The sequence below is a fragment of the Notothenia coriiceps genome, unplaced genomic scaffold, assembly GCF_000735185.1.
Source record: "Notothenia coriiceps isolate Sejong01 unplaced genomic scaffold, NC01 NC01_scaffold00036400, whole genome shotgun sequence".
NCBI lineage: Eukaryota > Metazoa > Chordata > Actinopteri > Perciformes > Nototheniidae > Notothenia > Notothenia coriiceps.
The window spans coordinates 868583-891309 of NW_011369101.1; the positions used below are offsets into that span (position 1 = coordinate 868583).

General features: G+C 38.8%; 4 protein-coding genes across 4 annotated transcripts in view; all 4 read right to left on the reverse strand.

Annotated features, from left to right (window-relative positions):
* Positions 1-2246, reverse strand: part of LOC104963749 (mitochondrial import receptor subunit TOM40 homolog) — a 666013-nt gene extending 663767 nt beyond the window's left edge. The window contains exons 1-3 of the mRNA XM_010792394.1: positions 2209-2246; positions 621-832; positions 411-478 (exon numbers count right to left, since the gene is read on the reverse strand). Coding sequence (XP_010790696.1) covers positions 411-478; positions 621-831 — 279 coding nt within the window. The 5' untranslated portion in view covers position 832; positions 2209-2246. The remainder of the gene's footprint in view (positions 1-410; positions 479-620; positions 833-2208) is intronic.
* Positions 1-22727, reverse strand: part of LOC104963762 (forkhead box protein P1-like) — a 924791-nt gene that overhangs the window by 733334 nt on the left and 168730 nt on the right. The gene's annotated exons all lie outside the window — the stretch shown is intronic.
* LOC104963735 (probable ATP-dependent RNA helicase ddx6) lies at positions 5286-15612 on the reverse strand. The gene is made up of 13 exons (XM_010792377.1): positions 15443-15612; positions 12481-13535; positions 12296-12400; positions 11792-11921; positions 11200-11346; positions 10621-10715; positions 10418-10540; positions 9934-10062; positions 9613-9729; positions 9228-9291; positions 9017-9118; positions 7573-7793; positions 5286-7483 (listed from the first exon to the last, which is right to left on the reverse strand). The coding sequence occupies exons 2-12, from the start codon at positions 12721-12723 to the stop codon at positions 7579-7581; spliced, it is 1470 nt and encodes a 489-aa protein (XP_010790679.1). The 5' UTR covers positions 12724-13535; positions 15443-15612; the 3' UTR covers positions 5286-7483; positions 7573-7578.
* On the reverse strand, positions 16696-22716 carry LOC104963734 (trypsin-2-like). Its single transcript, XM_010792376.1, has 6 exons — positions 21895-22716; positions 21117-21267; positions 19292-19548; positions 18567-18703; positions 17790-17891; positions 16696-17366 (listed from the first exon to the last, which is right to left on the reverse strand). Exons 1-6 carry the CDS (start codon positions 21932-21934, stop codon positions 17319-17321), a joined length of 735 nt encoding a protein of 244 aa, XP_010790678.1. The 5' UTR covers positions 21935-22716; the 3' UTR covers positions 16696-17318.

Consider the following 22727-nt stretch of genomic DNA (forward strand, 5'->3'; position numbering starts at 1 on the left):
GTGTTTATAGGATTTTTCCTTTCTTACGATTGCTCCATTGTATTCCCCTTTTAAACTGTTGCAAGAACGTAATTGGTCGAATATTCACTGTGGGGGGAGGAGGGGTGTTAGATAGATATAGAGTTGTAGTAAGTAGATAAAGTTCGCTATGATTGAGGTTTCGTCAATGCATAGGGTAGATTCTTTTAATTACATTTCCTTTGAAAAAACTTTTTTTTTTACATTTTGGATTTGCTTGGCGAGCTACTTATTGAGGGCGATCGACGTGTTGGAGACCCCTGATGTAAAGCATACAGGGCAAAAAGTAAAAAGCATGTAATGTAATCGAAAAGGTTAAAAAAATAAATGCAAAAATAAATAAATTATCGTATCCGATTAAAAATTCTGATGTAAAAGGAAACTTAAGTGACCTGGAAGTGGTTGCTAAGGCCTTTGTTGACAACTAGCCGGACGCCCTCCATCTGCATCGGGAACACCTCTGAGAGGAAAAACATGAAGATACAGAAAGACACATCGGTTAGCAAAATCAGGAAGTGCAGGTATGGAATTATAAAATACTTAAGTGTATAATTATCTGAAGCAGGACTCGACTCAAATCACTCTCCACGCCCTTTAGTTACCTTTGCACTTGCGATGACACTCATCGAACGCCCCCGGGTTGGACAGAGAGTTCTCGTCCTCCTGCTCTGAGGCTGCCCCATCGGGGGGTATGACCGAGGAGACTGGAGGCATCCCAAAGCCTGGGGGCACCGTCAACCCGGGGGCAGCGGCCACACCGCCTGAGGCAGGGGGCGGGGGGTTGGGGGAGCTGGCAGCCAAAACACTGCCCATTCTGTCAGAGAGGAAATAGATCCAGAGGGTGAGTGTTAGCATGTACATCATCACAGGAGAGGACATTAAAGCAACCAATTGATAAGATTGGGCACTTGTGGCTGCCACACTTTACTTCATCAACAATAGCAACGTTATTAATGCAGGCAGGTTTTAGTTGAATAAAAGTAATTTAAAAAAGCAACATTTTAATATTAGGGGACTAGCAACTGATTAATACCCCAGTGTGAGTCCAGTAAGCTAAACATATTCTGGATCCTACATCTCACATAGTGAAACACAGAAGTGTCTTGCGTTAGAACTAACTTGATTTATCCTGAATGGAAATGTATGCTAGGTTGTTCATATCTCAAGTGTAATCTTGGTGAGTTACATATGTATGAGAAGCACTTAACATCTCAAGGCAGTTATTCGATTGAATAGTTTGTAATGCAGGGTTGTTCATATTTTTTATTAGGTTAAATAACATGAGTAAAGAATATAAAAGCAAATTAATCTGCAAGAACTGCAAAGAGATTCATATTCTTTGAATACAAACAATGCATTTTTCAGAAGAAATATTAAGAGAGGGTAGATATGATCAACAAAATATCTTGACAATTTACTTTGTTGTTTTGCATGTCGGCAGGATGAAATACATCCTATATTTTGTCTCTGATTAATGATTTTCTTTTATTATTTTCTGCAAATAATGATTAGTCGTCCACAACACCAACATATTTGGACCAATGTGATAAGGCAGAGAGTACTTATGAAGTATTATTGAAGAAATAGACTAAATGCCTCATTATTATTCTTATGGTTGTCATGAAAACAAGTTTTCCAAACAGGTGCTTATGTCAACAAGAAAACCATAAGGACATCAGGATTATTTACATTCGACATAGTGTGTCCTAAGCTTCAGGTTTAACTCACGACGTGAGTAAAACCTAACATGATGAGGACACTGATCTTACTGAGTGTAATCGGTGGAATGCCCCTTTAACCTTTCACACAGATCATGTTCATTAATATTAAATTGGAGCAGCAGCAGGTAAGTACAACCAGCTGATAATAAGGAACAATAGCGTTATATGATTTACATCAATAGGAAAGTATTGACAGCTTAATGCTTTTTTAATTAAATGTACCTAATGTTTTGAATGAAACCTGCCTCACCTACAAGCCAGTATGAAAAAGTTAGCTAAGCTTGCTATCTAGCTAGCTAGCTTTCAACCAGCAGCTGACAACCTTAATACAAACAGGTTGTCGCAGGTACATGTAAACACAGACCACTTTGCATGATTAACATTTCCGAAAAAAAGCACCAAATATTTTCATATGTTTCCAGTAAAACCTCTTGTTTTATAAAACATAAAGCTAACGATAGCTACTCACGTTGTGATTTCCAGAGGACGATGCAGCCGGAAGTTGAATCCGGAGGTACCAAAGAAAAAGAAGCATGTGACACTCCGGCCCGCCTATCGATACATTACGATTGGATGACGGGCCATGACCCTGAACAATGATTGGGTGACACCCCTGTCATTCAATGAATGTGTCTGCTGGTAAGAGGGCGCGGTTTAACGTGTGGTTACTACGCTCAAGCGCTATTGGCTCATTGCAGAGCAGTCAGTTGCAGATGGGCGGGGTGTTTATTTCGGAGGGCACTAATTGGTGGAGAGCTGCAGACACCAGAGCGGATTTGGTCAAATGTTATGAGGGATTCCCCTCAAGGTCAAATGGCAGCTCAAGGGTCTTTCACAATGTTTTAAAAATAATGTGTGTATTCGGTGGCCGACACACTCAATAACGCCTGTCCCCTTATCACGACACTACACACAGTAGCCGGTTTCAGTCTAATTAGGGAGCAGTGTGCACCTGTGTGTAAGGTGAAAGTATTACTGGAGGTGATGGCCAATAACCGTCAACTGCCAATTAACGGCATAATATGTGATCGATGTGTCAATATTATATTTAAGGAAAGGTTTTTTAGATTACATTTTGACAAAAGGTCACTTTAAAGTCACTTACATTACTTGGTTGGACTGATATATGTATAATACTTTGATGTAAATGTTACATTTGTACTTATTTACTTCTCTACTATAGAAGTGTTATCACCTTTATTATATAATATACTGCATTATGTTACATTAAACATACTTTGATATGATGTACAATAATCCTCTTAAACCATCTTGCCTCATCATTCACTTATTTCTCTATGCTTTTTTCAACAGAACTATGGGTGCATAATTATTCCGCTGTTTACATATCTATTCAACTCACCGTTATTAATCATACCGTGTCACTTACCTTGTAACTTTGTCTATATTTGCTATTTTAAAGTTCTGCATTCTTTATAGTTTCTACTTTTTTGCTAGTATATACCTCATGATCTTAAATTGTATTTCTAGTTCTCCATCTGTAATGACCTCTGTCCATGTGCTGCTGCAACACCTGCATTTCCCCCTGGGGCTCAAGGCTTATCTTACATGCATTTAGTTTTTCACAGAATCACACTAATGAATATTGCAATCCATTCCAAACAAACCACTAAGAATGAGTGAGTACTGAGTGGTGTACATATGCTACAACAGATAGAAATACTGGTTATAATTCTTTAAATCTGGTCATATCAATCAACAATGTAATAAAACAGAACACAAGGCATTGTCAATTTCAGTTCAATTTATTGAATTTATAACCCCTGCATGTTTTTCCCTGTTACAACAGTAGAGGACAGAGTGCTCAGCAGGAGTTGTTGGAATACCTCGTGCCTCTGCAATGCAGTTCGTAAGGCGAACAAAAAAAACCAATGTAAGAATTACATTTTTCTGGCACCACTTGAGTTGAATTCTAATGGTATGAAAAGGAAATGATTGGGGAGTGAGGGAGGAAAATACATAGATTTCCAAAACACTGGTTTTAGGTTATTACAATCCAAGTCAAAAAATGACATGACAATGTGGTTTAAAATTGTTTTGGGGAAAGTAGGGCCACAAAAAGTACCAAGTACAGGAAAGACTGAACTCACATGAAAAATATGAACCAACATTTTTGGATTACCACTCCTTATTAAACACTGCAATTGCAACTCTATCCTCCGCTACATTAAAACAAAAGAGAAAATAATTTAAGAGCCCATTTAGAGTCTGCCTTCTATCCATGTTGCAGGGGAAATCCTACTGTGACTCAGCATACAACAATTGTGCTGAGCTCAGAGTTTAGTTTGGCAGGAAAGGCCAGAAGCGTGGGCCAGTCTACATTAGTGCAGCAAATGAACCCTTCCAATTCAGTTGAGCTTTGCACAGTAGAAATATTAGAGGCAGTCCATCCGTTAATACTTGTTTTGAGTCAATTAGTCAACTTTTCTCCCCTTCCCAACCAATTTAGAATTTGTAGAATCCCAAAACTGCCAGTTTGAATCCAAATAGTCACCCTTTTAAATGTTTTTCTTCCAAATAAGTAAAATATCCCTCCCCCCGTGTCAGCACTCCTGACACACACACACACAGATGTCTCGATAACACCAGATGACAAAATCAACAATCAGAATTGATCATATCCTCCTTTGTGACTTCTGTTGAAGACTCCTAGAGACTTAGATTTGACTTTAATGTCTCCATTTATCAGTATTGTGTATGGAAAAAAGAAAGTTGTAATAACGGGGACTTTTTTTACTTTAAGGTTGAGGTAAAAGTCTGGGATGACGTCTAATGTTGAGTCTAAAATGTAGCCAATGTTGAGTTTATGACAAGATCAGGGAGGTAAACTGATCTCTTTGGAAAAATTGCCCAAATATTCCAAACAAGTAACAAAAGGATCCCCGATTACTGTGTGTGTCATTTCTGGTGTTAGAGTCACAAAGGAGATCATGGAATGACTGTCAGGGATGTGATAGGACACATAAAACATTTGAAATAACAAGTGACATTTGTCCTTAGAGGTGAGAATGATGTCCTCAAATTGAGCTCCTGGGATGAAGAAAGATGGAAAAGGTGAAACAATAAATCACATCCCTGACAACTGTAAACAGACATACTGATATTTAAGTCATCGCCAACAAAGACAAAACGAGTCTGCACATGAGAACAAAAGAAAGACATGGTTATGTTTACATGCAGCCTCAATGTTATTAGAATTCTAAATGATCCATACAATTAACCAAGTTGGTGCAAATGTCTTTGAAACGGTCATATTGTCTGGTTTAGTTGAAGCTGCATTTAAACTTAACCATTCTTTAACTAAATCAGCCAGTCACAGCTTCTCTCTCTCAAAACACAAACATACATTTTTTAACAGTTGCATGACACACACACTGACACACACACACTGACACACACACACACACACACACACTGACACACACACACACACACACACACACACACACACACACACACACACACACACACACACACACTGACACACACACACTCACTGACACACACACACACACTCACTGACACACACACACACACTCACTGACACACACACACTGACACACACACCTTTCATACACACACACACACACACACACACACAACATTCTCCTTTTTTGGTTTGCTTCAAAGTAAATCCCAACTTTCTGTTTCAAAGAAGAAAAAAAACCTCCTCGTTCATGAAGCAAAGTATTTTCTTTTTTTGTAGAATTGTAAACAACTAGTGTAAACAATTAATCATTTATAATTGTGTTTCCTCAAAATGATTCATGACACCTCGTATAAAGATAGCCCAAGAACGAAACGAGGTGCTGGAAATACGTGGTGGCGCTTCAACCCGTCACAAACAAACATGGAACAGGTTCAAGAAGATCTTAGCGCTGCGACGATTTCCAGAAACCCCCTCCTGTTTAACTCAACGCTCTCCGGAACTTAAAACATGGAGAAAACAAGGTACTGTGAAGGGAACTTGAAATCAAAGCTTTTGTCTTTGCTTTAAGTACCAGAGAGAAGATGCCCAGAGAGCATCTGATAAAACACTTGGCTTTTGCAAACCCACCCAAAAAAAAAAAAAAAAACCTCCACAGTTACCCAAGGAAGCCTCACAACTCCTCGCCCCCATTTTAAAAACACCTTTAAGCAACATCAAAAAATAAATCTTAAAAGCAAAAATACTTTCTTTTTTATGTCTATTTTCTCATCATTTGTGACGCTCTGTTAGGGGAGGGGGAAAAAAACTAAAACAAGGAGGTCACAGCTGCCTGTTCAGAGATGCTACAATTTTGCTTTCAAACACAGAGCCCACCCCTCACACCTTTAGAATAATTATCAAACATATCTGTGCTGAAAAAAAAAAAAGATATTGCTGCCGCTTCAGAAAGAAAACTGATTTCCAGTTCAATTGAAGGACAATGTTGTCCCTTTAAAGACTTTATGACAACGTCTCATAATCCAGAATTCAAGCTCATACAGCCAGAAGAGGAGTTTCTAATGCAACAGCAGCAACTAAACCCTGGGAAATATGCTGGTGAGCTTGGCATTGGGATAGAGTATTCACATATACATTCACCAACTTCAAATTTGAACATGATGGGGATTTAAAAAAAAAAAAAAAAAAATAATAATAATAATCAGGATTTGCAAAAATGCTCCTTGTTTTTCCACAAAATCTTAATTAATCTGAAGCAGTCGGGAAAAATTTACACTATTGTTTTGCACAAAACTCCATAAAAAAAAGTATTCATTGGACCCGTTGTTACTGAAATTTGTATCAGCTTATTATCTGCAAATGTTTCCATCAAAGCTGCTGAGAAGCCGCCTCTGACGCTCCTGTGCTGTAGCAGCGTGCAGGAGGAGGACAGTTTGTCATCAACAGCTTCCCTGGCCAATGGGTTTACAGTATTCACCAGCCTAATAGGATGTTATTTCGTATTTATATAGAACAGCCATAATGTCACAGCATGAGGCTGCTATTAATCCCCCGTGCTGCTGAGCGGCTAACATCCGTGAATCAGTATGGGGCCTTGTGTTTTTACCCATCTGAACTCATTATTATTCATAGGGAAAGGGAAAAACAGTCACGCAGTATTTAAATAAAGCTGCCCTTTCTTTTTTATTGCAATGTTCACATTAAAAATAAACGTTCACATTCAGGATGTTTTTTTAACGGAGATTGTTTGTGTGTGTTGTCTTTTCCCTTGCATAATGGATGTTTTTTTAATTAACTGGGGTTTAGGTTAAATTCATCGTAGTTGTGCTCGTACTCTGCTGCACAGCGACAGGAAACAGCAGGCTATGAATGGATGAGTGCACATGGGAGTAGAAGTAAGGCACTTGAGTGACGACAACAGTGTGAGTGGACAGGACGATGGCCGCTGGGAGTGCACCGCTTCAACGTTAAAGAGGCTGCGATAATGGAAGCCGTCTCCAGAGCGACGGCTTCTGAACAGTTTGATGCTCATTTGAGCTGCTGTGTCACTGAGATACTAGTAAACACACTAGGCTCATACGCAGGATGCATGGTCAATGAGTTTGGTGCAAAACAATATTGCTTCTGAATTCATAAAAAAATATATAAGAATGAGGCAGCTTTTTGGGAGAAAAAGATAATGAAATGCTTAAAAATAAAAAAACACCTTTTCATCCATTTGACAGGCTTTGAAAACAAGAGAAACTGGAGAGTTGCCTGAAGCTCGTGTGTTGTCTGTGCTAAAGCCCGGCGTGTCCTGCAGGGGAGATCAAACGCAGGTTAGAAAGACTTGTCGGACATTTTGAATCTAGTGAAAGTCTTACAGATCAGCTCAAAGCTTCTCACCTGTTATTATTTGCCGTCCTGTTGGCGTCCTGGTTTCTCCTCGATCTCCTCCACGTCGCAGTCTCCTCCGGAAGTGTGGAACTCGGCCACGTAGAGGCTCTTGTCGATGCTGCTGGGGATGGGCTTGATGTCGGTCACCAACTGGTCCTCGATTGACTTCAGGTTGAAGCGGTCCTCTGATGTGATCAGGTTGATGGCCAGGCCCAGGTGACCAAACCTCCCTGAGAGGGACAGGGTGTGTTTAAACGGAAAAAAGTCTTCCAACAACAATATTTGCGATCCACGATTGATCAGCCAACAGCTCAGTCTCGTAATATTTGATCTTTTGGCGGTCAATTTAACAAACATCAGGTATTATGGTTTAACATCAAGCAAGCAAAAAGGTACCGTCACAGCCACACAAGGGCATACAGTGACACACAGTATAGCCACAGACACACATCCTGACTGCTGTGTCTGATATTGCGACATGTACGTTTCTTGAAATAAAGATCATCAAACTAATCATCGACACGGGGCAAGACTTGTACTGTTGCTATGCCGTTACACTTTATTTCCAGTCCTCTATGTGGGGTGGGAGCATTCTGAGGTGTAGACTAGGGATGCTCCGATCGATCGGCCGCGGATCGATATTCACTCTCTGCCGATCAATCGGTGCTCTCTATAAAGGCCGATCGGGAGAGCCAATAACATGACATAAAATATATGACACTTTTTTTAGTGCGCGGCAAAACAAGCTCGCCAAAATGGCTTCACCGGTCTGGCAGTATTTTAAGGCGTCCGAAAAAGACAACAAAATAGCGGTATGCAACATGTGTGAAGCAGAAATCCTGCAGCTCCGCCCGCTGTGACGGACCGGTGAGCGGAGCAAAACACACACACCAACGGCCCGTCCACACAGCGGCGTGCGTTGAAAGCTTCACCATTCACTTTGAATGGGGTGACGTCACTTTTCGTCGAACTGCATTGTGGGAAGCGAAGCGGAGCTTTGCTGGCGTGGCTCGCTGCAAAAGTTGAGCAATGTTCAACTTTTGAAGCCTCGGCGGAAGCGTCAGCCAATCAAATCATATGCCAGTACAAGCTCTAGCCAATCAAACCGCTGGATCCCCATAGGCCCCGCCCACTTGATCGGTATCGGCCGATACTGATTCCGGCCCCAAAATTGACGATCGGAGAATCCCTAGTGTATACCGAGCCAACTCTTGTAACTCTTGCAAACCAGTATGTTGGTATGGATGCCAAGAAGTGTTCAGAGTCAACACTGCAGTTAGATCGAGACTAACAGAGACAGGTTTTACTGTAAGTGAAGCCAAGAATCCAGATCCTGTGTCTTGTAAGTTTGCCCAAAGATTACCATAGTAAAAGTAAACGGGTTCTTGGAAATGAGACGGTGAAGTGTAATCCTAATGAAGCAGAATACAGCATCGAGGCGTAGGAAGCATACCTGATCTTCCAATGCGATGGAGGTACGTCTCAGCGTTCTTGGGGAAGTCGAAGTTGATTACCACATTGACAGCCTGGATGTCAATGCCCCTGGTGAACAGATCTGTCGGAAGAAGTTGGATTTGTCATTTCTCTTGTTTTTCCTGGTTTAACATTAATGGCTTTTTTTTTTTTTTTTTTTTTAAATGCATCATTTAACATAAGAAACTCACCAGTGCAGACCAGGTTTCTGCAGAGTCCATTTCTGAAGTCGTGGAACACACGGTTTCTGTATTCCTGAAAATATACAAGAGATGAAAACGCTGCTAAAGAGGCTAGGAAGAAAGACACAACAAAAAACATTCAAAGACGCAGAGTCAATTTCAAGCACTTTCCAGGTATCTAAGAGACACATGTCCAGATCTCTGAAGCCTTTAACACCACATCTAACCTGTTACTAGAATTAAATACGGCAATCAATGTGTATTCTCTATTTGACAAGTTTTAGTTTTAGTTTTGTTATTGATCATGGTTATTTAATGCTTTCTAATGATCTGTTTTTTGATGGGTGACTGAGTAGAAGTAGTAGTAGTTTTCCACAGAGCACCTCTTCCTCACCTGCATCATCTTGGCATGGATGTAGAAGCAGGAGTATCCCAGCTGAGTGATCTTCTTGGCCAACAGCTCCACCCTCTGAGTGGAGTTACAGAAGATGATCGACTGGTTGATCTGAAGCTGTGAGGTGGAGAAACAAAAATCTAATGTTATGGATCGCTCCATCTACCATAATCAAAGACTGAACAATGAAAAGTAAACACTTCTGTGTTTCCGTTTGTTTATGATCAAGTGTAACGCACAAAGGTTAGAACATCTTCTGCAGCATTTAAGAATGAGACGAAGTGCCGTAGTGACTGCGAGGCTTGGACAGCGAGTAGTTACCCTGGAGAACAGCGTGTTGAGACAGTGGACTTTCTGCCTCTCCGTGACGTAGGCGTAGTACTGAGTGATGCCCTTCAGAGTCAGTTCCTCCATCAGGTTTATCTCGTAGGGTTTCTGAAGGTGCTTGGACTACAGCAAGGACAATAAACAGATTACAATGTGCATTTAAAGGTAGAATGATCACAAATGACAAGAATGACCGAACTTCCCTCAAAGAAGTAATAAAATGTGTTGCTTGATGAGTTTGTTTTGTTTCTCTTGCACTGAAGTGGCTTACTAAGCATTTAGATATGTTGTTTCATAATCACAAAAACCTAACCCTGTTGGCTGCTTTAGACAAAGACAGTCCCTGAAATGCATCGAGCAGACGAACAGATCTGGGCACGGCGTGACAACAGCTTGGTCTGCAGTGAGAGCCGAGCGGTGCCAGGTGGCCTGCAGCCATGGAGCCGCTGAGGGCTGCAGCGATCAGACCAGGACTCACCATGAACTTCTGCACGCTGATGGGGAAGGTTGCAGAGTAGAGCAGGATCTGCCTGTGCTTGGCCAGGAAGCTGATGATATCCTCAATGAGCACCACAAAGTCCTGAGACAGCAGCTTATCCGCCTGAGAGGAAGCACAGACACGTTAACAGGCAGGCTTTTCTCCTGACTTTCATAAACATGGAATGAAACAAAAATGTTTACCTCATCCATCACCATCATCTGGACTCTATCCACTTTTGCAACTCCTTTCTTTATCAAGTCCAGGATCCTACCAGGCGTGGCAATGACCACATGCACTGAGGTGGGTCATGGGAGGGAAAGGTGTAACAACATTAGTATATGATCCTTCTTTTTTGTGTACATTATCTGTACCTTAACATTTTTATTAAATCAGACCTTATTGATCCCAATTTGGGAAAGGGTTTTGTTGCATCAGCATGTAAACAAGGCATTGAACATGAATTAAACCAAATAAACAAAGAAATTATTTTACAATAAACACATTAACAGTACAAATATATACATAGAGGGTGCAATATAACACAATATACTTGAATAGACCAATTTATTACTAAAGAACATATAAACAAAGGGTATAAAAGTAAATTGTAAACTTTTTTTTAAATGAATCAGAAAAATATAACTTTAAAAAGGCTTAATTAATATGTGGGTTGAATTGACTAATTGTTGATATTTGTCCGCACACTGAGTGTGTAGTGTGCAGAAGACCTTTTTGGAAGAACCATTAGTATGTAAGTGAGATTCACAGTAGCTTCTTACCGGTCTCATCCAGACGCATGATGTCATCTCGCAGGTTGGTGCCCCCTGTGGTTGCCATGACTTTGACCCCCCCCAGGTGCTTGCTGATCTGGATGGAGATCTGGCTCACCTGCAGTGCCAGCTCCCGGGTGGGCACCATGACAAGTGCTGAGGCAGGGAAATGTCCAGGTTACTATAGCTATAATGACGGACATTTTTTATTTTTGACATTTGAAGCTTCTATTGAGGTTTTTGAATAAAGCTTTGAATATCCTTCATCCAATGGATGTTATGATGTCATCTCCTTACAAAATCAACCATTTGAAAAACAAAAAGGACAAATCAGATTAAATTAGTTTGTCTTTCTTTTTTTATTTGGGTTGTTTTAAAAAAAGGCTTTACACCAATAAATAGGCATTCAAGCAGAGTATTTTGTTTGCTTAAACTAATATTACTGGTTTAGCTACATTTGTATCTGCTAACAGCTGCAAAAGCTAAAATGTTGATTTGAGATTTTAATAGCAATTTGACTTCTGTATGAATCGGTACAGCCAGGTGCCGTAGGCCATTGTTAAGTGAATTGAGCACGATGAAAATACAGGCAGTGCCTCACCCTGTATGTAGTCCTTCTTCAGGTCTATTCTCTCCAGCATTGGGATGAGATAGGCTCCACTTTTTCCCGTTCCATTCTTAGCCCGAGCCAGAATATCCCGTCCAGACAGGGCGATGGGAATGCTCTCCTCCTGCAAGGAAACACAAATATTATCTTTGTCTGTGCGCATACAGTGGCATCATTCTTCAATCATAACACTGCAACAATTCTCTAATCTACAGAAACTGTTTTACTCCAACACTGACATTTAGTTGCATTATCTGACAAGAATTCAGGATTCAAATAAAGAGCCAGTTTTACATGTTTGACTATGAAAGCTTTGTGTATTTTATTCTAATGAGCATTAAACCATAACACTAATGTACTGAGTTGTTACGACCCTAAATAACTAATTAATGACATTTAAAAAGCTATTTTCTGTAATGGATGTTCAGGCATGATGATGACATTAGTTTCATCTGGTTAGAAATTATAATTTGCCGAAAAAAAGAAAATAAGCCATACCTGGATAGGGGAAGGTTTCTCCCAACCCATCTCAAAGATACCCATCAGGAGTTCTCTTTTGAGACAGTAATCTTCAAACTCATTCCCCTTAGTAGACGTGACATCCTGTAGTAAACACAGGAGGGTTAGGAACACAGTGAAGCTAAGAAACAGTAGGAAAGAAGAGAAGGGATAGTTTGACTCACAGAGGTTCTGACTCTGTCGTCTCTGGGAGGGAGCTTTAGGCTCTTCTTCCAGTCGTCTCCGAACTTGATGCCTCCTCCGTCCTGAGCGGCACCGCCCTCTGTCTGGGGTGCAGCCGGAGCCTTTCCTTGAGTTGTGGGTGCTGGCTGGACTGGAGCTGGTTTGGTCTGTCCTCTGAGCTGCCCGTTCTGCTTGTTCAGTCCCATGATGACGGGGCCAGAGTTTTCTGTTCTGGCCGTTGCCATTATTCCTGTTTTCCTTCTTCTTCAAAGTATTATATTTTTGCCTCTTAGGTTTTTCTTTTTAAAAATTCTCTTCAAAAGTAAAAAAGTTTAATAAAGCATTAACAAACAATATTCTCTATTCTTTTTAAGTCCAACAGAAGTCAATTTGTAGTATTTACATATACACATGTACGTGCAGTTCGGTCCCCTTCAACAACAGAGTGACTGACGTACAAGAACAAAGAAAAACACGTTTTTACACAAGAGCTCTTCAAAATGAAGAGAAATTTGCACTCATTTGCATGAATATACTTGCCCACAAATAGAAAAATTATATGTGAAAAGTATCAAAGCGGTTCAAGTCCTGAATTAGAACAACTAAGGCAATCTGAACTTGGGGAACAGCCTCTTCAAAATAATCTTAGTTCAATGCTTATGTTTCAAATTGAACAAAACTTCCTCTTTGAGTCCAAAGAGTTGCTCAATATCCCCGTCCTTGAAAAAAAGGTTGTCCAACTTTGTACAAGTATTTCCCCAAAATCATAAGGTCTGTAATGATTTCCTTTTATTATTTCCACTGTGTGGATTACGTCGCTCGACTGTGTGAAAAAAACTGGATCCTGAATTCACAAATACAAGGGGGTTTCTAGTCCAAAGCCAAAAAGCTTTCCACCCCTTTTTAGTCCTCTGTGTGCGTTTCCTTTCTCCTCCAGGTGTTTGACCCTCTCTCGCCGGGCACCACAGGTCTTCAGGTCGGTGTGTGACGTGTGTGTGTGTGGCCGTGATTAACCCGCTGCCTCCTCAAAAGTCAGCCAACAACTCAATCTTGTAACCTAAAAAGACATTCCAACCAAAAGGTTTTAAAACAAACCATGAACAGCAAAGTAACTGACTGTTGTTGTTGTTGCACACTGTTTAAGCACAATTTATATTCTGAAATACAATGACTGATATTCAAAAAAATAATTCAACTTCACTACAAATCGTGTACTTTGACTCCACTACATTTATTTAATACCTTTAGTTACTTTGCAGATCTGGATGAATGATGTGAAATATAATCAAGTCTTAAATCAGACTTTAGTTCCACCTGGAGTAAACTCACAAGCTACCCTGCAGTATACAAAGTCATTCAAACCAGCTGCACCTTTACCAGCTTTGAGAACACTTTCATGATCAATCATTATAAAACATATCAAATGCATTATTCTAAAATGGACCAATCTGCACAATGACTACTTTTACTTTTGGAACTTTAAGTATATTTGAATTAGATTCAAATTAGAATTTTGGAGGATGAAACTCTTTAATGGTTACACAAGTGCAAACAGGATACAGTGACATTTGACCTCTGCATTTAACCCATCCTAGTATTAGTACTAGGATGGGTTAAATGCAGAGGTCAAATGTCACTGTATCCTAGTACTAGCAGCCTAGTGGGCCAATACGCTTCTACTTTTACTTGAGAAACTTGCGATCTCATAGTATTTGACAGCTATATATCCAAAGTTAAAACAAAAAAAGGCTTTAAACTGTGCTGCTTTTCTTTCCCGAAAAAAACAAGAACATTACAGTATTGGAATTTATGTCAATGTTAGAGTATTAAGAAAATAGCACCTGGTCAATGTGATTGCTTTACCAAGATTGTTTTAGCCGTTTTTTATAAATTATTACTATTTTTGTACTGCATACTAACTGGACACTGTGCTCATAGTTGTGTGTGTCGGTAGTGATGGTTTGGTTGTTGGTTTTGTTACAATGTTTGTGTTGCCTATTTGACCACGTTACTATTGAACAAATATTTGTATCTTAATGAGACTTAAACCTGTTGACATTAAGGCCATATATCTGCCTTAATGCCGTCTCCTAACTTATAAGCTATTGAAAATAATAAACAGACTTACAAGCATTGATAGTGATATATCAAGCAAATGTTAAAAGAATAGTTGCAACTTTGATAAGAAACACTAGTTCTTTAGACTTCAGTGAAAGGCTAAATTAAGCTAATTGGCTAACTGGTTTGGTTTAAGATTGCACAGGTGAAACTGCCAGGTGGCAATTATCTTCCGAGGCCGATTAGCGAAGCTCAAATGCCCGGATTGGAAAGAAGACTGACCTACAATTAAGACTGTATGTCTGACTGAAGTGTATTTAATAATAATTACAGTCTTAAGCAATTGTCAAAAACTGTAAGTCGGGTCCAAACGCGCTCTGACTTTGAGTGAATTACTTGATAGCCTCAAACATGACCGCACAGATTCAAGTCATGTTATTGTATATTTCCACACATTTATATGATAAAAGGTTTAACATGTATTACATTTAGAGTATGTCACCATATGCATTGCTTGGTAAGGGTTCGTTCGTCTTCCTATTAATACAATAATAATAATAATAATAATACGTCTCAGGTAAACAACATTAGCACCGTAGGGCTAACGTCACCGATATGCGAAACTACTGTTAGCTCCAAGCTAACTAAGCGCTAAGCCGTTTCAACAATTTCATTCAGATTGTTTACACACAATATGACAACAATCGTGTAAAGTTTCGCGACTGTTACCGTCTCCTCCATTTAAATGTTGTCGTTAAAGCTATATGGCACAATAAGCAAGCTCTTTAGCATCCGGGCTATTATAGCACAAATAACTCCTCTCGCTAACGTTAGCTATGTGCTAGCGAGAACACAACAACGATGTTTTTAACACAATTTGAGGGTTGCATGTCGCAGAAAACCTACCTTAGTTTCTCTTTTATTTTACATAGGATACTCAGTGTGCGGTTGCTCAAGTAATTTCTTTACAATTCGCTATAATAACTGATTTTTAGTTGAAATAAATCGTTTCTTTTGTGTTTCTTCTTCCTTTAAATCAACATGGTCGCCTTATTCTTCGTCTTCTCTTCCTCTGTGTCTCGCTTATATTTATTACATGTGACACTCCACCACGCTGCTGCCACCTGCTGTCACACCTGGTTACTGCCGACACGATAGTCAAATTAATACATTTCCAAATATATATATTTTAATGAAAATATTCTCTATTCGTGCTGAAAACGATGCCAGAATTAAAAAAACGTAAGTAAAAGCACTGGAGAGATGGCTTACTTTTATTTATTTACCTTTACTTTACTTATTTAGTTGGAATGCTGATACAGCATTCCAACTATCTGTTCTTCTACACGCGAAATTCTTTATTCTTATTAATCCTGCCCGTTATTTTGCCGGTCCTCTCTTCCCGCATTCAACATCGCAGAAACTCCGTTCAAACATCAAAACGTTCAGCTCGGTCGGGAATCGATGGCTATTACTTTGATCATTCATAACTTTCATAATTCCAGAGATACATCCCATAATTCATCCCATTTTTAACCATTGAAGTCAATGGAGAAATTCTTCAGACTTCAACAAATCTTCATGCGACTTCAACTGCTAACTGTTCATTCATACTTTCACTCAGAAACCTCATTCCTACTTTAAAATGTTACACATCTTTCTGACATTATTCGGGTAAAACAACTTTTAAATCTGATTCTTACTTTTAGAGATATTAAAAATTGTTCAGACCTTGGTAAAGAGGCCTTCTTCAGATTTTAGAGTGTGTGATGTCACAGCTAGAGTGGAGGACAGATTTAATTTTGCCTTCATATTTTCTTTTAAACCTGCCATAATTCCCAAACCCTACATCCCTGAGACATAATTTTTCATGAGAAACGTAAAAAAATTAAGCAAAAAAAAATTAAACAAAATGAAGTAATTAGCAATTTCTTCAGGAATTGCATTCTCTAGCTGTATTAGCAAGTGTTTACACACTTTTGTGTGTGTGTGTGTGTGTGTGTGTGTGTGTGTGTGTGTGTGTGTGTGTGTGTGTGTGTGTGGATTACATATATATATATATACACATTTACACATTTACAATATACCATTCAGTTTATTCAGTTTCATACTGTTACTGCACATTTATATTAATTTATACTTTAATAATGTTTATTTTTAGCCCTATATGTATGTTGGTCTATTTTATATCTTTGTTTCTAAATGTTCTTCTACGTGCAGGACTTTCCTTTTTATACATATTTAATGAGCATTGTTGGAGGGAGATTGAGACTCTAATAGTTGTACATATGATGATATTGAACTTGAAACTTTTGCCGGTAAAATTAGGCTTATGTCAAAAAACTGAATTGAGAGAATTTTTTTTAAATACACCTAGATAAATGTCAAACTTGATGTTATGAGGACTTAAACATGCAAAACCTCTGTGAGTCTGAGTTGTTTTTTGGATCAATGTGATAAGTCGTAAAAAAACGTTTTATTCCATTCAAACTTTTAAAAATACTGTACCCATGGTAGTGCAATTATTTCACCTTCAGGAACGTCCTGCTCCACTCAAGAGTTGTACTTTTCACATTTAAAAAACAACCTGAACAACCAGATTGCCAGATATGCAAGATTTATGATACAATTATAGAGTAATTCCAGGAACAGCATTTGGTTGTTACGCATGATGATATTTTACAGTCGTTGTTAAAACATGCTTCACAGTCAAATACATTCTTAAAAAGCCGAGAAGGATTAAGAGTGTTGAAATAAAAAGAACAGCGTTAGCAGAAGGACTTCAGTGAGAGGCAATAGTGGCGTGGATCCAGTCAGTGAACTGGCAGACCTGTGGAGAATACAAGGAATATCACTTTTAGCTGGTTCAGTTTACACTTATTATGACAATGACTGTGCAAAAGGTAAGATAGAAATCGGGCACATTCAATCAGTAGGATGTTGCACTCAGATAAAAACGTCATTTGTGTGAGACAGCAGACATCTGAAGATAAAAGTTTTGTGTCCACAGATATTACAATTAGAGTTTGACCTTCAGATATGACTGATCACACCACAGAGCTGAGCTTTGCAATGACAATTATTGATATAACTTCAATACAAATTGTAATAATGCCACGTGACCGTCTGAACAGCAACTCCCAACAAAACTAACAACAAATTAATTGTCGAAGTCTCATAGTTTTTTCAAGTATAGTTAATTCAATAAATGTTCAACCAGGTACTTTCACGCTGAGAAATTGAGTGTACCCACCTTGGCGTAAACCCCGGGGCGATTCTCTTCAGCACAGCCCCAGCCCCAGGACACCACACCGTGGAGCTCCCCGTTACACACCAGAGGGCCACCAGAGTCTCCCTGAACAATTCAGAAATGGCAACAAAAATGTGGGTTCAGGCTATTAGTAATGATAGGAACAAGGAAAGTAAAGTAAGAATGTGTTTACAATTTAAACTAAATCTGGGGAAAAGAAAGCTCGGTCTGTAGGGTCCTGACTTGGGAACCATAGGGTCACCCACCGGTTCAAGTCCCCGAACAAACCAAGTATGAAGAGTTAACTGATACTTCAAGAGGTGCCAGGTCACTTCCTGGGCCCTGCTGAGGTACCCATGGTAAGGCATCAGACCCTCACACTTCTCTAAAGGAGATGTAGAGTACAGCTGCCAACTGTATCTAAATAGGATCGGTTAAATGCAAGACTACATTTCAATTTGAGTGATGACTAAAAGAGTAATTATGAGATTTGAATCCTCCTTTTCCATATGTATTTAAAAAATAAATAAATAATAAAACAGATGAAAGTACAGGTCAACAAAATAGTGAATAAGGCAGTAAAATATAATATTATAATACATTTCAATTGAAAAACTCAGATAACACTCAATTAATGTTGGCATGACTGGTTTCTTAATATAAATCTTAGACCACAGTTAACTGGATTATAGCAATATTGGAGGAACACAGTTGTTCAAAACAGAATAAAACATTACAATGGACTAATTGTCTAATGTATATTTCTGTGCTGTAGCCTACCTGGCAGGAGTCCTTGCCTCCCTGGATGAAGCCGGCACAGAACATGGAGGAGGTGATCCTGTCGGGGTAGGAGCTCTCACAGTCCTGCTGCGACAGGATGGGCAGGTCCAGGCAGTGCAGGCACTTCGTACAGCCGACTGGACCACAAACAAGAAGAGAGACATTTTATATGGCCAGATCATTTCACAGCATTCAAATGAGCAGAATCAGTTTGATTGAATACATATCAACAATTAGACTCAACGATAGTTTAGTAGTATAATACATTTCCCTACATGAACATTAAACGTATATCTGATTATTTTACCGTAAAAAATTGATTAACATAAATGACATTGATATGTACAGTACCTGTATGTGTGTATATGTCAGTTTACAGTTGATTAATATATACAGAATTTATAAAAATATGTATTGAAGAGATCTATGACCTGATAACATTGGTTGCACGTTTTGAAGAAAACAAACAATTGCCATTATTTAACTGACATTGCAAGTATGATATTTTTATGATTGGATATTGAAAATACGATGTGTAGGCCTGGACATCTATGCACCTTAATTTTGATTAATATTTACACATATTTTGCCTGTGGCAAATATTGCACTTCTTTCTATTTGAATATTGCAATTTCGATTCAATTTCAATGAATTCTGCAGCCCTACTGATAACTAGCAGGAACTGCACTATAACAACTTTTTTATGGATCTCATGGCAGACTTACAGGGGCTCTGGGTGGCCCCCCAGCCAGAGACCAGGCACTGGGTCCCTGCAGGGGCACAGCTGCTGGGCAGGGCCATGGGCCGGACATACTCATTAATCTTTGCTGGCTGGGCTAGTTTGATCAGCATGATGTCGTTGTTGATGTTGTAGCGGTCGTAGTCGGGGTGGCGGATGATGACGGCAGCAGCGATGAACTGCTCGGGGCCGTCCTTGTAGCCGATGTGGTGCTCCCCCAGGCGCAGCTCGATGTCCTCCCCCCTGAGGGAAGGGAAGTGGAAAAATCACACATGCACTGGAAACATGTAAACGTTGACTTTAATTAAATGTATTATGTCAACAGATTTCACACAACTGTACAAGGTAAGGGTATTGAAAGCAATAATGTTACGTTGAAATAACTTCAACTTAATATTATTGCTTTACCTTATACAGTTATGTGAAATCTGTTCACATAATACATTTGATTAAAGTCAACGTTTCAGTTTGCAGATTAAAACAGTAGTTCAATGATGTTGCAGAACCAGTACCTAACAAGGGATCAAACAAGTACTGAAATATTTCTCTGAAGTAAAAGTAGCAATAATGCAGTGTTAAATTACTCACAAGTAAAAGTCCTGCAGTGAACATTTCACTCAAGTAAAATAACCAAAGTATTTGCATCAAAATGTACTTTGAGTCCAGAACAACCATTTCAGAATCAAATATATGAAATAACTGTATTTAGTGATGGGAAAAGTATTCAGATTACTAGTATTTATAAAGTGTAAAGATCCTCTGCTTCAAGTCTTGCATCAAAATATAATTGAAGTAACAAAAGTAAAAATACTTGTAAATGCATAGTGGCCAATTTCAGAATCATATACATAATGCAGTATAAAATAACTGGGTTATGATTGATTATGCATTCATGTGTTCATTACAGCTGTTAACTGTAGGGCTTATTTGAATACATATTTCAGGTTCTGATATTTTTAACCTATACCATACTAATATTATACCAAGTATAAAAACGACAAGTTTATTTTATTTTTTTGTATTAACTAATAAACAGCATTTTAAAAGTAACTAGTACATTTAGCTGTAAAATAAATATAGTGGAGTAAAATGTACAATATTTGCTTGCAAATGGAAAAAAGTACATCACAATTGTAATGAATTACAGTACCTGAGTAAATGTACTTTGTTAATGTTAGTATTCACCACTGATTGTATTATAATGATCGATGCATTAATTTGATCAACATTCAAAAAAGGTGGCAATTATTCAAATGACTTTATATACTGATTGGTAGCTTGACTTAAAATAATACATCATGATTTATATTCTGAATTTATAATCTCATTTGCAAATTATTTAGTGACAAAAGCTGTAAAATATATGTAGTGAAGTCAAAAGTACAATACCTGTTTCCAAATCAGAAACAGAAACAGGTTTATGCCAAGAAGGTTTATACTTGCGAGGGATTTGCCTTGAGGTGCATACATAAACACAGTTAAAGAAGATACATGTAAAAAAAAACAAACACACAAAAAATGTATAGAAAAAAGATTTAAAAAAAACGATTATAACTTTGAGATATAGAAAATGATTTACATAGATATACCAAAAAAACTACGTACCGTACAGTATACTACATGTATGACACAATACTCAGAATAATAAAATAAAATATGTCAGCATTGTTATGAAAAGTATAAAGATGTGCAGATATTAAGAGAGGTAGCTTGAGTACAAATGGGCAAAAATGTGTGTATTAATGTAATGAATTGTACTGCAGTGGAACTTAGGTCAAAGTAGTTGCTTTTCCCCACTGTGCCTAACTCACTTATAGCAGTGAGCAGCGCTGAGGACCCAGCGCTCGTTGATCAGGGTCGCGCCGCAGTAGTGCCAGCCGTTGTTGAGGGACACCTGCCAGGGGACAGAGTGGTCCCTGCACTCGTAGCCCCCCACGATCTTATCATCAAAGCCCAGGGCAGCTGAGTGTGAGGCAGTGAGGGAGAGGAAGGGGCACACAGAACACATGCAGGAAAGAAGCAGAACATACGCCCTGATTAAGTCTATCAGCTGTGATTGGAATACAATTCATTTACTCAAGTATTGGGTACTATTTTGACATACTTTTACTTTACTTGAGTGTTGTTAAATGTAATAATACATGTACTTTTACCTCCCCCACAATTTAGGAGGAATATCTTGTACTTTTTAACACATAAATTTAAAATAAATACCAGTTCATTTGTATATGTTAAATCACATGATATGATTACATTTCATTTGATGACATATTTTATTTATTTTAAATAACATTTAAATAACCTGAATTGGCTCACATTTCACAAACATTAAAATGAATGTATTTGTTTGTGATAAAAAACAGTACTGTTCTATAAGACGTTAAAAGAGCCATTCTGCATAACAAGTACTTCAAATACTTCATGATAGTATTTCTACTGTGAACTGCACATTGTTTTTAGCCTATTATTTTAAACACATAAACATTGTCTTCGTCCACCAAACCCATGACTCTGACAATTCTAAAATTGACCATGCAAAGGAATTTTTGAAACCTATCTAGCAAAAGCTTTTTTTCCACTCAAACTTACCATTGGTAGCAACCAACAGGAGCACAGTGAGGAGCAGCATGATGGCTGTGGTCTAAGGGAGGTGGCCCATTACCTCCTCACTTTATAGTGGCTCTGCTTACCACGTCAACATCAGAGACAGCTGATTAAAGGGAATGAAACACATCACGTACCGTATGAGAACTCTGACATCTGCGACGACAGCTTATCCCGTATGGTGGGAAATGTAAAGCTGCGTTAAATAAATAATGTAATTCTGCCAGGGGGGGGGGAGAAATGTGTTGCAATCTGGTTATTCTGTCAGTAACATAAGGCATGTGTACAGTAGCAATAACCAGGACATTCCATTTAACATGGATTATGAAGATCCTTCATAATTAATGTAAGCGCAATTTATGGCATAGTGGATTCAATTAAGATTTCTGTGGGATCATTTCGATTTGTGGGAGAGAAAAACAGGGATTTGAGCCTTTGAAGACCATTTACATGCACACAAACCTATATAACACACTACAGGAAAGGGATACCCCAAAAAGTATAATAGGGCCTCTTCAAGTGGTCCAGCAGACTGATTGGTGGGCCACAGATAAACCTGGAGAACCTGTGCCTCAGACAGTTCAGCTGTTATCCAGCTCTGTGTTAAATGATGACTCCCTCCCACTGCACACTGAATTTCAGCTTGTTCCTTGGGGCCTAGCAGTCCCAGCGTGTAGAACAAAGCAAAAACAGCTTTGTTCCAGCAGCCATCGCACAAATTAACTTGCTGTAGCGGTGTCACGCTGCTGCTTTTGAACCTATCATTTACTTATTTACTTGATTGTTTCATGTTTTTACTAGTGGTTTTGGAATGTGAT

Excerpts from the sequence above, each read along its gene's own strand:
- LOC104963735 (XM_010792377.1), bottom strand. The coding sequence starts at position 12,723 with ATGGCAACGGCCAGAACAGAAAACTCTGGCCCCGTCATCATGGGACTG. Across the intron at positions 10,541-10,620 it reads AGATGATGGTGATGGATGAG|GCGGATAAGCTGCTGTCTCA; the intron begins GTAAACATTTTT and ends GCTTCCTCTCAG. Across the intron at positions 9,119-9,227 it reads CAGAAACCTGGTCTGCACTG|ATCTGTTCACCAGGGGCATT; the intron begins GTGAGTTTCTTA and ends TTCTTCCGACAG.
- LOC104963734 (XM_010792376.1), bottom strand. The coding sequence starts at position 21,934 with ATGCTGCTCCTCACTGTGCTCCTGTTGGTTGCTACCAATG. Across the intron at positions 19,549-21,116 it reads AGCGCTGCTCACTGCTATAA|GGGGGAGGACATCGAGCTGC; the intron begins GTGAGTTAGGCA and ends CCCTTCCCTCAG. Across the intron at positions 17,892-18,566 it reads GAGGCAAGGACTCCTGCCAG|GGAGACTCTGGTGGCCCTCT; the intron begins GTAGGCTACAGC and ends TGAATTGTTCAG.